General features: G+C 37.3%; 1 protein-coding gene across 3 annotated transcripts in view; it reads right to left on the bottom strand.

Annotated features, from left to right (window-relative positions):
- The window catches only part of MICALL1 (MICAL like 1), a 32,309-nt gene extending 23,152 nt beyond the window's left edge, over positions 1 to 9,157 (bottom strand). The window contains exons 1-2 of one of the 3 annotated variants that reach the window (XM_032221263.1): positions 8,042 to 9,157; positions 1,644 to 1,692 (exon numbers count right to left, since the gene is read on the bottom strand). In XM_032221263.1, the coding sequence (XP_032077154.1) occupies positions 1,644 to 1,692; positions 8,042 to 8,187 (195 nt within the window). In that variant the 5' untranslated portion in view covers positions 8,188 to 9,157. Of the gene's footprint in view, positions 1 to 1,643; positions 1,693 to 7,783; positions 7,992 to 8,041 lie in introns of those variants that run through there. The other 2 variants (XM_032221265.1, XM_032221264.1) reach the window with 2 other exon arrangements.
- Positions 9,158 to 18,951: the final 9,794 nt, after the last annotated feature.

The following is an 18,951-nucleotide window of genomic DNA, read 5'->3' as shown; positions in this document are numbered from 1 at the left end:
ATTACAGATACTTTTAACCTTTTTCTAAAGCAAAGCATACCACATATTAAGAATAATAGCACTAAACTGTAAACAAACTAGCAAGAAGTGCATTATTTTTAAAAGAACCTAAAAGCAGATGCATATAATCCGTCTGTGAAAATGCCTATCATAAAAGAGAATATGTTTCCATCAAGAGCCCATAGATGGACCATTCACACAAAATGTTAAGAGACATAAAAACTTGATGCCATAAACTTGGTAATGTGCAAAAACGAACAACACCTTAAATGTGGTCTTTAAAAAGTATGCATCAATATCTATACATTCAAAAAGTGTTAATGTTGTGTCCTTGCTCATTTTCCTCAGATTAAAACCAGCAAAGATTACATCTCTGACTAGTCTATTGCTAGTCAGAACTTTACAATTACGTCAGCACTGTTTTCCTAGTGTAGATTATTATTTACAGTCATCGGGTAATTTACACCAGCCACAGAGGCAAAATCTAAGCACATTCTTTCACTGTCAAGACAAGTCCATGATACTGGATTGCACGCTTGCATCTGCCATGTTCGCTGCACAAATATAAAATTTACTACAGTAATATTGTAAGATTAAACACCTTTAGAATAGAAACATGTTACTTTTCAAGAAAGAAAAAAATCTAACTCCTGAAGAACCTTGCTAGCAAAACAACTGGATTATGAAGCGATGAGACTTACTTTGGCCTATGTACTAATGGCTTGCCGGAAAACTATAAACATCCTAATCCCTCTTCCTTGATACCAACTTCTAGAAAGGTTGTGATAGTGAAAGTTAGAAATAGGCTTGCATAAGAAATTAAAGAAATTTAAATCAACAAGACTAAGCCAATTTAAGTATTGGTTTTAAACTTCCACCAAACACAGCCAGTTAAGGGCACCAGGTTGGGAAAATGTAAACACTTTTCAAGTTGAGCTTAGCTTTCAAGTGGACTTCATACACATATCCATGTAGCTCTCTTGTTGCCAATATGGAACTATGTTGCCACTGGTTTTTCAACTTCCCAGTCAGGCCCATAGCTCTGATATTCCCAAGAAAATTCCCATTCAGGTACTAACCAGCCAATTTCTGAATGAGGACAAAGTCAATCATCTGCCATCACTGCCAGAGATACCATGTTGGAAACGCCTGCACTTAATGAATATTGATAAAAATGTAGAAATATGTAACTTAGAAAGTGAGACATTGAAATGTCTGCTCCCTGCTTTTCACAATTGACACATTATTCTATTTCTCTTGTCCTTATATCTTCAACAAATGTCTTTGCTGCAGTTTTCCCAAACTTGATGATTTCCAGATGCATTGGAATTTACAACTTTAGAACTGGTCAATAGTCATGCTATCCAGACATATGGAGCGTTATAAATCAACACATCTGGATAATGCCCTGTCAGACAAAGCTGAGTTCATTCTAACAAGAAATAGCTTTTTTCATCTGGTTTCTAGTCATCCATACACAGCATGCATGGCACTCATTTGATGTAACTTACTAGCACATGCATTTCAAGTTGATCTATGTCTGATGATTTTCACAGCCGACATATCAACTACAGTTAGAAAAAGAGACTAAAAAGCAAGCATGATGAAGTATGATTGCAATGAAGCCAGAGGCCAGAACTTACCAAACGATTGTTCTCATATACATTTTCTTTGGACAGGGAAGTAAAGTCCCTGCAAATTGAAAAGAAAAGAGACTGTCATAAAAGAAGTACATTAGATTATATAGCTCAGTGTTGCAATATTTCTCAGTAACCACTAGTAAAATTTGCAGAGAACAGAATCCTTGTAGTTCATTCTTTGATATTACAGTTGAATGCCAAAGCTTTAAATTGTGGACTTTTCAACAATACTCTAACATTGAAACAATCCCAATAGAATTGCCTTTTTAAAAAAGAGATCTAGCATAAAAAGCATTCTGATTAGCAAAGGAACAGCTTTACAGCACTTTCTTTGCAAATTGCCAAAAATATGTCCCAATGGGTTCACCTGAAATGTATGTTCAAAACTATTTTTCCTGGATACACTCCATTTTCTCAATTCCTTTACATAGTTTCCTTGCACGTGTTTCCACTGTGTGAGAAAATCACTGGAAGTGTGAAGTTATTGAAAATTGTACTGACAGTGAAGCTGAACTCAAGAGATAGAGAAGCTAAATTCAAGAAAAACAATACAAAGCCGGGACCAGTATATATGCATACATGTATGTATGTATGTATGTATGTATGTATGTATGTATGTATGTATTTAATGTCACAACCCCTGGTATGCCCAAATATGGGAGGAAGCAGACTGCTTCCATTCTCTGTCTATCGGCTGATCACAAGAGACCATCACGACAGAAACCCAATATTTTTACTGTTGCCTTTGTTACATTTGTGTTGTATTTGTGCTGATTTTATTTATTTTTATTTATTTATCAGCACAAATACAACACACACACATATATGTATATATGTATATGTGTGTGTGTGTGTATAGATGATAGATAGATAGATAGATAGATAGATAGATAGATAGATAGATAGATAGATAGATAGATATAGATATAGATATAGATATAGATATATAGATAGAGATATAGAGATATAGAGATATAGAGATATAGAGATATAGAGATATAGAGATATAGAGATATAGATATATAGATTGCAGGTGGCAGATACATTTTTACAATACACACAGAATACACCAACATTGTCTCTGGTGGGTTTGTTAATAATTCCTAAACATGTTTTAAACAGGGGAAAGCAGATTAAATCCTATTCTGCTAGGATGTATACAATGAGGGCAACAGGACCTGATAATCAAATAACAACTGAACATATAATTCGAAGTGAGTTTTATGATTATTTACCCCCCACCCCCACCCCACTCACAGCCTTTAGCCTTTATTTATCTTTTTGGTTATGTTTACTTAGTATGGGGAGTTAGAATAATTTAAATTTGATACTAGATCTACTAATTATGATTACATACAAACACTGCAGAACCTGTATCATTCTTACTGTTATGTAGAAGAGCTTAATAACTCTGGGGCTAAAATTATACATCTCTTTAAGCTTAATTTATGATCCCAGAAATTAGCCTCAATGTTGTATTTTGGTATGGTTTGATACTATTCTGCCTTACAGTCAGCAGTACTTGCTGATGGACTTTATTATATATTTTCAAGTCCATGTTAACTCTTAATAATCAGATATAATTTCTCCAAGATGATCTGTCCCCAACCAATTCAATTCAATTTCTGGGTATTCTATCTGGTGATGTCCGTGCGTATAGATGCTGTTTTGGCCATCCAAAGAGTATGCTAGTAATGGGGGAAAAAATCTGGATTGGCAGGAACAAATAAATTGTTTCGCTTCATTTCAGCCTCCTAGGCTACGTAGTTTCCCACTTTGGCTTTCTCGTCTCCAACAAGAAGCACAGAAAAAGCTGTAAATGTTACTAGGAAGGGAAATACTGTCAGCACAAACAGGGTGTGTAATCACACACCTCAAATGCAAGTCCTAACCTCCCTGAGCAGTTTGCCTGAGGAGAAGTCAAAGCTCATGAGTCCAGAGAAGGAAGCAGAGTCAGTGTCAGAAGGTAATCCAAAAGACTTAAGATACAAATCTAGGTCATGGTGAAAAAGCAGGAGGATGTTTGTCACAAGACACAGTCAGGTAGTTGTTCCCAACAAGGGACTGACTGCTAGCAGTGGTTCTAAAATAGAGCGTCTACCAGGTGCAAGCAATTACCAGTGGAAACACCCTTGTGTGGCAAAGAGCTGCTCAGATCTTCTCTGTTCTGCCCTTCCTTCAGCCTTATGTGCCTTAGGGCTAGGAGGAGATCCTAGATCAGAAGTGTCATTCTTTGCTGCTTCCAGGTGCTCAGAATGCTCTGCCACCATATCAGTCCCAGGTGTGTCCCTGGTGCTTTTTCAGATACCTCCTTAGACTCCTTCCAGTCTGAGCTGGCCATGACACATTCTGTTAATTTCAGGTTGACTAGAAAACTTGTGAATTTCCTCCCCTCACCCTGTAACAGTGATTAAAGCATAAGCTTAGGAAACTATCACATTAAAGGATTGTCCACAAAGTCCAATTAATATTAAATTAGACATTGTATTGTACCCAAGTACTGTCTTTCTATATCTTCTGAACTATGACTCCTCATATAGCACAATCAAATATCAGCAGCTGACTACAAGAAATCTTTTATGACATTTTGTATTATGTCATAAAATGCCAACCAGTTCACCGAGGGCTCTGATAAAATAAAACTTAGGTGAAAACAGGATTTCTTGTGATTTTTGACCATTTTTGTCTATCCTTTGATCCTCTAGCTTCCAAGTCAAGACATGCTGAAGCAGTTAAAATGATTCAACATTCCCTTCAGATGTTCCTTGGAAACTTATTTCTTAACATGCCATATCCTTGTAAGGCTCTATGTGTCAAGTTGGCAATGCAATTCACTACCGTTAATTAAGAAGTGCTTACTTAGACCATTTGCAAGAGCAGCGATTCATAGTTGAGGTATTTCAGAACAGTAACTTGTGCTTAATGGACAGCTAATAATGGACAAAGGCCCTCAACACTATCACATTCATTTAAAAACTATTGAATGACTATCACCAAGCAATTTTATCAGTCATTCATCAATGACATACCTAATTTAGTTTGATCTAATAGAGAGCTAGTGTGGTCCAGTGGTTAAGGCACCAGGCTGGATGCCATGGGACTTTCAGTTGTACTCCTGCCATTAGGCATGAAAGTCAACAGGGTGACTTTGGGTCAGCAATTCTCTCTCAACCTAACTCACCTCACAGAATTGTTGTTGTACAGAAAACAGCAGGAGGAAGAAGTGTCATGGTTCTTTTCTGCCTTTTTATTTATAAAAATAATAAAGGTGGGATAAAAATAAATAATCTGGCTTTCCCCAATCTGATGTTCTCCAGGTATTGTACCTCAATAATTCAAGAATTTTACCAGTTGCAGTCCCACTATATCTGGAAGGCACCAAGATGAAAAAGGTTGCTAGTACAGTACTTCCATATAGATCATAAATTTACTAAAGATATTTCTATTCTTAATTCTCTTAGCCAATTTTAATTACAAACCTTATCGAGATAAGTGATGGCATAGAAATGAGATGAGGATGATGGTAATAACCGTGTCTTAGTTTTCCTGCTATTAATTTGTCACATTTTAAAAAGTAATCCAGTTGTAAGAGAACAGCGCTAAACAAGAGCTTGAATTTGGTGATTTCTACTGTGCTTTCCAGTTATAATTCTTTAATTATATCATAGTATTATACTGGGGTAGGCAGACGGGAGAAGAATGATTAACAAATATGTAGGGTAGACAAATATCTCCTAAATAATTATTTGCAATATCTTCCCACCAGAGTTAAACTGGATCGGGACTCAATAAATATATTTACATAATATACTTAACCATTGGCTAGACTTTATGCTGCCATTTGCACTATGTGCAAAGTTGATTAGTTTTAAACTTAATTCATTTATTTACTTGATTCTTTGCATAAACTCACCTCATTAAGTTGGTTGACTGGTCTTGTACAAATAAACAAGTTAATTTATTAACGCTATTGTTTGAAAGCAGCTCAGGCTTACCCAGGACTAAAAATAAGGGGACCTTCAGATGGAGACCTTCCTGCCCCCACCTTCTGCCTGTTATTCCACCCAAGCACTTATTCTGATTGGAAAACTCAATACATTAAAACAGAAGTCTTCTGGAGGTGTATTAACTAATTGGAATGAACCATAAGAATTGTTTATACATTATTCCAATTTAAATGTGAAACATTATGTATTGGCAATAGTTATATTTGTAATAATTATTATACTACTGTTATTGTGGAAGTTTTATTCTCTATAAACTGAGTCATACAGTTGCAGTGGTTTAAAAATCTAGTAAATAAGTACATTTAACTCCCTCTCCATTATATACAACACAGAATATAGGACACATACAGGATAATATTTTGCTAGTTTCAGTGGATATTGCCTAGATCAGTGTTTTTTCCAAACATGTCTGAAACAACATGGACAACAAAGCAGTTTGACTATGGCAACACAAGTTTGCAAGATAACATTACAAAACAGAAGCATTAATATTTGCCGGCAAAAATACATTTGAAAACTATAATTCTGTTAAATATGGGACGTATTAATTCTATATTGTTTTTAAGACAGTGAACATTTATCTATTCCTTTTCTGTAAACTTCTGAATTTGCACTAACCAGAAATTCTGTAAAACAAAAAAATCCAGTCATGTACTGCCAACTATTTTGTGACAACTGTTAAAAAGATAATGTTTGTGGATGTGTTTACAATTGTGAAATGATTTACACAAGTGGGGGGGTGTCATTCAGGAGGTGGTTAACAGAAATAAGACCCCACCTCCTTCAGTGCATTTGGTTCGCTTCCTCATCTTTGTCAATTTTAATAAAATGTTTTATGACTATTTATGTCTTAATGTTTGATGCTTCATATTGATGTTTTAATGGTTGCAAGCTGCCTAGAGGCACTTTCTGACAAAATGTGTAGCCTATAGTTTTAATAAATAAAGTAATAAAATACTATAATGCATCAATAAAAATATTACCAAACCTTTTATTGTTTGGCTTAGGTAGAATAGTTTAATTGCCCTTGAATACTAAAACTGAGTTTCTAATTCATGATTAATATCAGAACTCCAATAACTATCTCCAAACTGGAAAGCTCCTTTAGGATAACAAAATAATTAAATAACTGATGGCAGATCTAGAGCCCATCTATACATCCATGCAACATCAAAAAAGACTAAAAATCATTAAGCAAAGCAGGGTTGAAATTTTCATTTGAGAGAAGTTCTGAAAAGGAAAGCACAACCATAAAGTAAGATTTCATATTTTTTCACAGTCAAAAAGAAGAGGTTCTACTACTCTTCTTTTATATATTATATATTATTTGGCTGTTAGAATCGTACAGCTGGGACTACAAAAACATATTTCACAGAACTTCAAACAGTATTCCCTGATTATGGTCTGGTTGATAATAGCTTTTAGAAAGACACTTAGGTGAGATGGGTGGTGTAGAAATGTGATAAACAAATAGTCTACACTTGTTTTTTCAGATGATAAAGACTGGACTATTTTGACACAGGCCAGGTTATCAATCAGCTTGAACTAAAAGTGTCTGTGGTGTTAAAAATATCACTCTATTGTACAATGGGATTTCCATTTCTTGCACAAGTCATTTCAGAGATGAGGAACAAGGAGGAAGGCTGAAACTGAGTTTTAGCTGAATCTGAGAAGAATAAAACTCATCTTCATAAAATTTTTGTCATGAAAGTGGGCACATCCATTTCATTACTGTAGGCAGGCAAGATTACAATTATTAAAATATGAAGTTTGGTTATCTTTTGATTTGGAGCAGAAAAGAAAGGTTAATTTAAGGGGTCCATCAATTTTTCAGCAAAAAAAAAAAAACAGGAACTGGTTTTATAGACTATTTTTACACTATTTATAACTGAATATTCACCCTATTTCAGGAAATGTCTGAATTACAGGGAGCAGATCCCATGTCAGACACATCTGAACCGGACAGCTCTTTTTTACACAATGAAATTCCAGTTACATTGCACTAACTGATTGCAGAGTGGGAAACAGTCCTTGTTTGGGATCAGTTGCTATGGAGTAAAAGGGTGCCAGTTGGTGCCTTTGCTAGAGGGGTATGGACAGCTGGGTGGGGGGTCTCTCTAAGGCTCTAAGTATTACTTTAAGATGACTTCATCATATCCGTCTCTTGGAGGGGGCGCCTCTCTCCAGCCAGTTTCTAGCCAGTAGCCCATCTTTTCTCCCTCTTCAAAATTCCCAGGAAGAAAGCGCTGGTTCCCCCCACTCGGGAGCTGGAGAGAAGCTCCTCCTCGAGCGGCTGGTGGTCGAGCCGAGCTCGGGGTTGCTGGGCCTAGTCCCGCACGTCCTGTATGCGGAGAGTAAGGGGTGGGGAACGAGAGGCGGTCGCCCGGTACTCACAGCAAATCAGGCCGGTTCCTATGGAGGATGGCGCAAAAGGCCAGGCCATCCCGGAAGGAGCTGCTGAGGTTTCGGATCTCCACGCCCGGGTAACCCTCGCATTGGCGGCGGCACCAGGCCTGCAAGGCGCTGCGGGGGCCCGACATCGGAAAGGAGGCAAAAGAAGAGGGAGCCCGGCTCAGGGAGCCTCTGCTTGAGAAAGCGGCATGGACGGAGCGGAGAGCAGTGCCCGAGACCTAGGCGCGCCTCCCGGGAGAGCCAACGGAAGGCGGCGGGGCCGAGCCTTCGAGCTAGTACGGCTCCCGGCCCGGTGCCTGGGCGGGGAGGCTGAGCTTCGCCGTTCCCCGCTCGGGTTCTCTGGCGGTTCCCCGCTCCCCTCCTACCCCCGGGGGGCGCCTCCTTCCTCTCCCGCCCAGCCACACCGTCGGACTCTGCTCAGACCTGTCCCTTCTCCGCCCATGATCATCCTCTCGCAGCGCGTTGCTCTTAGTCATCCGTCAGCCCGGGGACGGGAGAAGGCGGCTGGGCGCAAACGGAGGCCCGGGAAGAGTCATCCTGCGGCCGCCTCGCGATTCTGCGGAGGTCGTTAGTTCGGGGCTGCCCTTTACAAGGTCACTCAATAGAGCCTCCATGTTCAGAAGGCGTAAGGAAACTATGGTTACGACCACCCGGACATCCTGCTCTGACCTTTGTGGAAACAGGGTTCTGGGCCAAAGGACATTTGGCTTGATCCACCTTTAGGGTTTGATTGGGAATGGAGATCCCAGCATTCAATCAATAAAGATTCACAATTAGATCAGGCAACCTCAGACCAACTCTGTCTAGGTTATCCCTCCACTGTGCATAACCGAATGGGAACCACATACTTAAAATTATGAAATTCCTGGTTTATACATTGGCTCCCACCCCTCATCAAGATGCCCTTCCCTAAATGTGCTCACCATCAAATGTTCATACTCACAATTAAATTAATCTGAGATATGTATCAATCCTAAATCCTTTTTTTCCCTTGCAGATACAACAGAAAACTATTCAGTGTGTCTGGTAACGATCTAATAATTAGAAAACATTGATTATTTGAATTTGAGGTTTTGTTTGAGCCCAAAGTTTCTGTTGTTAAACAAGACAATTGGTAGGTGAATTTTGAGCTTTCTTCCACAGCTGTTATGTGAATCACTGCAAGCATTAAGATGGTAACATAATTGTTAAGTGAATCTGCTTCCCCATTGACTTTGCTTGTCAGAATGTCTCAGAACGTGATCACATGACGCCAGGACACTGCAACCATCATAAATACATGCCAGTTGCCATGTGTCCTAATTTTGTTCACTGGACTATGGGGATGCTGCAATGGTCGTAAATGTGAAAAACAGTCATAAATCATTTTTTCAGTGCCATTGTAACTTCAAACGGTCATTAAATGAATGGTTGTAAGTCAAGGACTACCTTGACTATATTTACTGTCAGTAACTAGGCTATTCACAGGGAAATATAGGAATTATTGGAAATGTTATCCAAAATTAACAGAGGGTGTGGATGAGTGTGTACATGCTTACACATGCACGTTTCCATGCAGTTTTAAGAGGTTGAATTATCTGCAGTGAATTTAAAAAGAAATGAAATGGCTCTGTAGGAAACAGTGGAGCACACTCAATCCTATTCACAATGCAGCGAGTTGTGTTTCCACATCAGGAGTGTCACCAAAGAGCTGTGGTGATTTATTTCTGGCATTAATAGCGCTACACACATTTTATTTGTTTGTTTTAAGAATTAATGCTTCTTTCCTACTGAAAGAAACATTTATTTCCATGCAGCTCCCCTCAGTAGCACAAGCAAAAAGAACTTAAAGTGAAATTATCTTGTTTTTCCTGTTTTGCATCTCTCTTCAGATTCGGTTGAGGATGCATTGAAAATACCAGGTTTGGGGGGAATTTTACTGCTTACGTGATACTTCTCCCTTAATTGGACTGAAACTGAGGAGTTTATTGCTGCAGGAAAAGTCAGTCAGGAAAATTTGGAAGTTTTCACTGCTAGTTTTTAGCGTTTCAAGTCAGATGTCAAGGCTAAAAATGTTATAAACATGCTATAAACAGTACTCAGACAGCAAACATTTCCATTCTTCCACAGTTTTCATTTTCTAACTCATATTTCAAATACAGAATCTCCCAAGTAAAAATGCCCAGCTTTCGAGGATTTGGGAATGAATACAGCAGTAAGGAAATTTATGCTACTATTTATAAATTGAAATAGCAGCATTGTTTCCAAAGCTTTCTTTAACCTAGATCTAGAATACATAATATGTGCATTCCCTAATGTTTTGGATGCAAACATGTCATATAATACAAACATATTATTTGTGTGCCTACTAAGGCATTTAACTATAATTAAAATATAGCTTTTCTCTGCCCTTACCCACCTTTTATTTAACTATCCATATCTCAGAGGAGGCTCATTTTGGAATGCACAGCTTTGTAAACTCCTTTAATATAAAATAATACACAGCTGCCCTGCAAAATTGCATATCCTTCAAACATTATTATTTATTCTATAGGTTATTCTGCAGGAAGTCTCCCAAGAGAAACTGTCTTAGTAAATATTATATTTAAACATACATACCAGAGCAAATATGGAGTTCAACAATAGCAAATTCCTCAGATAAATAAATTAAAGAAATTAAATGTCATTGAAGAGAATATCAATAAAAGATAATTCAGTAATCACTGGAGAAGTAGTGTTCATTCAGGCAGATCCATCAAGTTATTCCATTTGAGAGCTACATTATGCAAAGCAGAAAAAACATTCTGCAGAGCTCAGAAGCGAGCTGGTAGGCAAAAGAAATCCATGAGATAAGAAAAGAATACATAACTAAACTTTGTTCACATCAATGCCATTCTCTGTAACTATCCCTGCTCTCTTTCCAAACCATCTTTGCTTTTATCATATCCATTCAGATTTGTATGAAACTTCTTGTCCTTGAAATGTCTCAATTTTTTTCAGTATCTTCAGTATCATAAAACTATAATTTTCTCATTCTTCACGTGTGTGTATGTGAGTGTATCTTCAAGTATGCAATCATATTTAATGCGCCCCCCCTCACATTTCCCCAATACAACAAGCCTGTGAGTGAAGTTGAGTTGAGAGACAGTCCCCAGCTCAAAGTCATCCAGATGGTCTTTCATATGCCAGGTAGGACTAGAACTCACACTCTGCTTGTTCCTAACTTTCTGGATTCAGTCTCTATATGACTAAACGTTCTCAACAGGTTTCCTTTGTATTATTCATACACGTTTACATCCAGGCTACATTAATTTAGTATCTATCCATTGTTGACTTTCTGTATCCTGATTTTCTCACATAAAGCACTCAATTAAAGGGAATATAGCATTCACTGAGGAAATAGTATTTAAACACTATTTAAGAGTAGCTATGTACACTCAGGAGGGGCTCACAGGACAGTGAAACCTGCAGACTATGGGAAAGATTGAGGCCAATGTAGGCTCTGCCCATGCTCTCTCCTTTGCCTTAAAAAGTTCTGAATCAGTTTTGGAGTGTTATCGATTGCCTTTGTTTTATATTCAGTGGGGGAGAAGGAAGAGAGTGAAAAACACCTTATATATAAAGGAGGGGTGGGGAACAAAGGTAGAACAAAGGGATGATAAGACAACCTGTAGATATAATCTGGGGGAAGGAAGAAGGAAAAACTTGCATTTGATATTTGTGTAGGCAGGCAGGAAAGTTCTCAATAAGCATTGCCTTGTAGTAGATCCCATGTTTCCTTCATTAAACATTCAATTATAAAAGCTTTCCTTTGTATAAGCTTTAAAATGGTACCGTATTGGGATAACGATGAGAGCATCGACCTGCTTGAAAAAGAAGTAGGATGGTGGTGCTTTTTTATTCATTTTTAATGGATGTACAGTAGCAAAGGACTTATAATGAAGTCCTTTGCCACTTTATATCCATTAAAAGTGAAGATACTTTAAAAAAAAAGTTAGCAAATAGTATACATTATAATGATTGTGGTAGATCAAATTACACCATTTTTTCTGTAAACGTATAGAAGCAGTTATTTGTGGTTTGAGATATCAAAGACTTAACTTGAAACTTTATCAAACTGCACAGACCAGTCAGACAAGGAAGACTGGAATGAGGAGTTGCCCGAGGTAGGTGTGGATGGGTATGTCTTTTGTTACAACTGGTCTAGCTAAGCAGAGCATCAGCTTCCCTTTATGTTGCACACAGAAATGTTTATGTCTGAACTCTCAATTGCCTTGCAGTGCTATAATTAACCAGCCTTTACGAAACCCAGTGCTTCTCATGCTGCTGGGGAATTCTGGGAATTGAAGTCCATAGCTCTTAAAGATGCTAAGGTTGAGAAACACTGATTCAAGCAATTACAAACATTGTATGCGTTTGTAAAGCCATCAGATAGAAAAGCCATTGGATAGAGTAGCATATAAGGTACAAATAATAGAAATAAAATTCTGAACAATTGGCATTTGGAAGAATGTCAAAGAATATTGCACACTGCTTTAGGCTGTTGCTGCAGATTTTGAGCCATAACAATTGCAGGAACTGTTGCATAAAATCAGGGCTGAAAGGGACTTTGGTGGTCTACTAGTCCAATTCCCCCCTGTTCTGGTTAGGCTTGTAATTATCATATATTTTCAGTTTGTGGCTTCCTCAATTAATGAATTGGTTCCCAAATTCCAAAGAGAAGAATCATTCTTTGGTTTCTTCATGTTGATATTTCCTGAGAACTGGAAAGGTTCCGAGTGGGACCTTAGAAGGAATGAAGCTGCATTGCCTGAACTCATCCCCCTGTTATACCCTCTAGCTATGAATATTATAAAATCAGGAAGCTGTTCTTTCACAGAATATCCACTTGAAACTTCATTGTACCAACACAATACCCTTTCTTTCACCTTTGCAGTAACTAGCCAATGCTTTAATTCATTAGTGAGGAAACAGCTTCCCCCTGATTCACCTCTTTCGTGGGCTTCTCCAGTTCTAATGGCTGTTTCTGCTGCTTAAAAGGTCTAAAGGCCACATGAGTGTGGATTAGGAGTGGTCGAACCTCCATTCTCCAGGTCTATTATTTTTTTCTGTTAAGAGTAGTTGGGATAAAATCCCTTAAGATTAGGCTTTGTCTGAATCACCACTCAATTTTTAAATCTTACTGCATGCTAATGCATATCATTTTTAATTAGGGCATTAATATCTTTGTGACAACTTCAGCTTTGTTTAGCTATGAAATTCTTTTTTAAAATGATGTTGTAGGATGTGAACTCTTCTAATGTTGAGAATGGAAAATAGCATACAAAGAAACTAAATGCTGAGATGTTTTCCAGCTGCAGCTGCACTTTAGGGATGGGCAGGAAGCGAACATGATAAATGCCTGGAAGGAAAAAGAAGTTCATCTATTTTCAGTTATCATGAAAGTGCACTTTTTATTGAGGTATTAAAAAAAAGTCTTAAGAGGAAAGTACTAACAATGGAGAAAAAGCAGCAGCACTGGATCTTCAAAACTATTTGAAGATGCTGGAAATTACACAAAATGAAAGTTGTTCATATCTTTAAATCTGTCATAAGATCAAGATTTGTTATTATTTAGACACACAGCATATGCTGCAATATTTTGAGATGAGATGTGCACAGCATGATAGTACAGACAACACCATTTCTTTTGGCCTGCATTAATCATGAAAGAACAAAACGGATAATAAACATTTATAAAATAGGCTTCAAATATATGTGCATTCTTCTGCTCTCCCCGCCTTCCCCTAGTTTTTATGCTGTGCTCTGTAATTTAACAAAATGATCACAGTGAACTGTATATTTCATAATTGAGATACAACATGAGTCTGACGTTTAGAGATGGAAAATTGGTATACAAGTCAGATGACAACTCATTGACATTGTCCAGGCTAAAATATTCCAAGCCTGCCTTCATAAAAATATATATATTTGACAACTAATTAACTCCAGACTATGACAGATAGAAACGTTTCCATTTTAAAAGCAAATCTCTAATCTGATTTTTTATGGTGGCTGGTATAATGTGCAAAGCTGTTGAAGTGAGCTAAACCATGCTTCAGAATATGTGAAGCAGAGTGTTGTACAGCCTTTTCACATGCCCTTCTCCACATGCTTTTCCATCCTTGTTTGGGCTTTTTCAATTTGCCCAATGTCAAGTATCTTTAAAACAAGATTTTTTTTTTAAAGAGTCCTACTGGATTAAACCAAAAGCCTGTCTAGTCTAGTACACAGAATTAGATTGTGGCCAGCCAAATGAATTCAGGAAGTTTGTCAATGCAGACAGGAAGTGATTTTTCTCTTCAACTGCTGTTTTTAGCATGTGGTATTTAACATCATCTACTGTATTACAGTAGTACTAAATAGACATAAACCTAATAGGCAGTGATAACTGACTACATGCATATTTGCAATGCCATCAAAATTGGTGTTGCTTATTGTACTTGATGGTAGCAAATACCATTTTAACTACCCATTGTGTAAAATACTTGAATCTGATTACTTAAGAGCCATGGTGGCGAAGTGGTTATAATGCAGTACTGCAGGCTACTTCTGCTGATTGCCAGCAGTTCGGCAGTTTGATTCTCATGAGCTCAAGGTTGATTTAGCCTTCCATCCTTCTGAGGTCGGTCAAATGAGCACCCAGATTGTTGGGGGCAATATCCTGACTCTGTAAACCGCTTAGAGGGCTGTAATGCACTGTGAAGCTATATATAAGTTTAAGTGCTATTGCTATTGCTATTTGAACAGTGTTGGGATTCAAAAAATTTACTACCAGTTCTGTGGGTGTGGCTTGGTGGGCATGGCAGGGGACGGATACTGTAAAATCTCCATTCCCTCCCCACTCCAGGGGAAGGATACTGCAAAATCCCCATTTCCTCCCTATCAGCTGGGACTCAGGAGGAAGAGAATAGATGGGGGCAGGGCCAGTCAGAGGTGGTGTTTATCGGTTCTCCAAACTACTCAAACTTTCCACTACTGGTTTTCAGAACTGGTCAGTACCTGCTGAATACCACCTCTGTACTTGAAGAAGGTAGAGGGAGTTTTTCAAAGGCATTTTATTCTGCAGAATAATATTGGGAAGGGTGAAATCATTTTAAGATTAAGCTCAGAGATTCCAAAAGTGGCATGATGCCAAGAGCATTCCAAAGCGAATTAAGGTAAATATTTTTCGTAATAGGTTAGAAATGGCAAGAAAAATACCAGACTTTTAAAATAACAGCGCTGACAAAACATTGGCACATCCATCTATTGACTGACTTTGAATCTAGCTTTGCACAGGTCAGGATTTTGCATAATGCCAATTTATAGAATGTCTTATTTGGCTTTGGTTTAATATGTAATATAAATAAATTACTATTTGTCAGCCATTCTGTAGGAAACCCAGCCATTATAGATTTTTCAACAAATTAAAGTTAAAATAACAGCAGATTAATGAAGAATTTCTTTAAAAATGGCAACCATAATGGCTGCTAATCAGAAAACATCAGAACGAAACTGATATGATTACTTCACAATAAGCCACTCACGCTATGGTGTTGCCTTTTTCTGAGTAGGTTGGTTCACTTCCATAAGAATATCAGGCTGAAATTGTCTATCACTTTATTTTATGAGTGCTTCTGAATACTATGCAAGACTTAAGAGGAATTGTTGAAAATACAAATTAGGCTTGAATTTATTACTTTGCTTCTCATTTATTTTTTAAATCTTTTTTTAATGAAATCAGATGGATCGGAGAACTACAAAGAGTGACATTGACAGGTAGATTGATGCCTATATCCTCATACTGAGATTTTAAAGATGGCATATCTATAAGGAAGTAAGCCTTTGATCCAATTTACAGGATCTTATGTCATACAACATTGTGTATAAAAATATATCACTATAGTATTCTATACGCATGGCGTCTTGTTCGAACAAAATCATTTTTCATTAGGCACTTCCATGACATGACTCCAAGACCAGAATACTGATCACTATAGTAAATTAATACTGGGTGCAAGTGGGTCAAGGAGCCAACTTAAATTGTGATAGGTCATACAGATAGGTCATTTTGCTCAGTCAGCATCAACTTTACACTGGATCTGGTCAGTGTAAAGCACTATCTCCCTGTCAAGAAATGTGAAACAAATCACTTGTAGCACCAATTTTATTTCATGATTTCAGCAATTAAGAGTTCTGAAGGGGTTTTATCGTTGAGCTACATCAGCTCAGAATTTATTATGGCAGTTGAGCCTGGAGCTGAGATTTAAAAACAATGTGGCTATACAGAAACTTCACCCTCATTTCAACAATTGGGCTCTCTGTTAATGCGGCTACATACTTTGAATTCCTTTAGGTTCAGTTGGTGCCAGGCACAGACTGAAACAGCCTGTCCTTCCTCTGGCTACAAAGAGCAACTGGCCAGAAGGTCTTTCCAGAAGGTCAGCTGTGATGAAGTGAACCCGCCCACACCTTTTGCCACTTAACAGAAGTGTGATGCAGCAGGCATCAATGTGCAGCATGTGATATTTATGTTCTCAGAAATTGTGGAGGGAATGGTAACAGGTGCAGTTGCAAAGACCACTTCATGTAATATTTGATCACACTGGCTAAAAGACAATCCTAGGCTAGATTTGAGAATGCCACCCGAACCATCTCCATAACAAGAAAGTGCCTGAGGAGATACTTCTGGCTGTTTGAAATGAACCTATTGATCCATAAAATGCTAAAAAACCTGGGGGGAGGGGGAAATAGCTGGGAAAAATGAAGAATAGCATGACACTAGGAGAAATTCTTCGCAGAACATGAACTACAGAGAGGATTTGACAAATTATTGGCAGATACATTTATCAAAATAACTTTTTTACAGTGACTTTATTTTTCCTCCTCCATGACAGACAGCAGGCTTGTTAACACTAATTGCTGGGAATGCTGTTATCCTCATGAACTTTCCACACCATCTAGTTCAGTTAAAGTTCACACCTTGGTGACTTTAAGTCCTGTGGACGTCAACTCCCAGAATCCCCCAGCCAGCTGACTGGGAAATTCTGGGAGTTGAAGTCCACAGGACTTAAAGTAGCCAAGTTTGAGAAACACTGATCTATTTGGTCACCATGGGGACAGAAATGTGGATTTAGTAATCCTATTGTCTGATTCTTATTTCTGAACATTGAACACAGTGCATGGTCAATAGCTTTTAATAAAAGTGGTCCAATAACATTATATCAAGTCTTATTTATCCTCGAGGCAATTTGGGATTATAACAATTCATATTATTTTTAAAAAATGATAAAATGGACTGAAAAATAGTGGCTAGCCAAAAATCACCTATAAAGGTTTGTGGCTGAGCTGAATTTAAATTTAAGTTCAAAGTTCTATCCACTATGACATAATGCTACAACGTATACCTATAAAAGTGTATCAGTGACAAAAATGCTGCAAACAATTGAAAAATGTATTTTGCTGCACATTTTGAATCAGGAGATCATACACAACCAAACCTTTCCTAAAGCCTTTGCCCGCCAATATACTTTCTTTCTACACAAGTGGGAAGATAAAGATCTTTTACAAAATGGCTAAAAACTGCATTTCAATTACTGAAGAATTCCACTGAACAATTCAATCACTTCTATATAAACACATATAAAATCAGGCTTTTTACTTGCAAGCAAACACATACAAGACCAGGCTTCAAATTCCTTTTTATTATAATTTCTATTGAAGATTTTAATTACTGTAATACAAACTAATACAAACTAAAGTCAAAGCGAGAGAAAGGAAATAACAGAAAGTGAAAAGTGCAAAGAAAAAAGAAAAATGAAGGGTGAAAGAAGAAAATAAACCAAGAAGTAACTTCCAATCTTCACAAGTATAAATGAGTTTAGTAGGTCTTTATTACCCTATAAGATTACAAACAGGTATCTCTTCTTCCCATGACCCATTATTTATAAGCAAATGTACAGTATAAGACATCAACTTTTCAATCCTAGTGTCAGTAAAAAAATCCATAAACGGTTGCCAGAATTTCATAAAAACATACTATTTTAAACATGATCAAATAAATCAGCTTTATATTTCTTCATTTTACTTCTGAAAATCTGAATCTTTAATTCATTCAAATATTGTTGTAGGATGTGATTTCCAAATCTTCTTTGTTCCCCTCATGAGCCTCTTGACACTTGAACTAGCCTCTTTTGTAAATCCATTAAGACATTATCCAGCCATTCTCTAATTTGTTATTTGCACTTCCCCTTTAATTTTTAAAACTTGTCCAGATAATCAAATTGAAAAAGGGGTTTTCTTTTTGCCTTCAATCTTTAGTCCCCTCTAGTTTCCAAATTAAATCTAATTTCTTATCTCTGTTATGAGATAAGTCTTACAGTACATTGTCTTACAGTAGACAAAATAATTTTGGTTCTCACAAAAAGTTGTTTTATATAGTTCCAAAATCTTATAGTAAAAGTTTCAATATTCCAAATTTGTCTGTACCCTTAATTCATTTATAAGTTTCTTTGTTCCAAGTCTTAGCTTTTTGCAATTCATTTCAAATTTTTAAAGCTATAATTAGTTGTTCAGTAATGAAGACAGACTCACCAGGTGCTTTTCAAACTTGTTTTTGGAAGATCATGAATAGGTTTAAGATAGTTAGCTAAGCAATTTCTGAAGTGATTAGAAATGAGGTTAGCAAACTTAGTGTTCTTTGAAAGATCCTGCCATCTTTGAGTTTGATTATTGATCCCTTCATCTGTTAGTACTCAAACTCATGGGAGACAAACTGTCCAGTGAGCTCCTCATGAAGAGCAGCCATCTGCAGCACACATGGGTGATCTCCTGTCTTACCAGTCCTTTGGTCATTGCCATGATCATCTGTGCTCTCCATGGAGACTTGTTTA

The sequence above is a fragment of the Thamnophis elegans genome, chromosome 7 (assembly GCF_009769535.1).
Source record: "Thamnophis elegans isolate rThaEle1 chromosome 7, rThaEle1.pri, whole genome shotgun sequence".
Classification (NCBI taxonomy): Eukaryota; Metazoa; Chordata; class Lepidosauria; order Squamata; family Colubridae; genus Thamnophis; species Thamnophis elegans.
The sequence above is the reverse complement of the archived record's forward strand: the minus strand, read 5'-3'. Positions and strand labels throughout refer to the sequence as shown.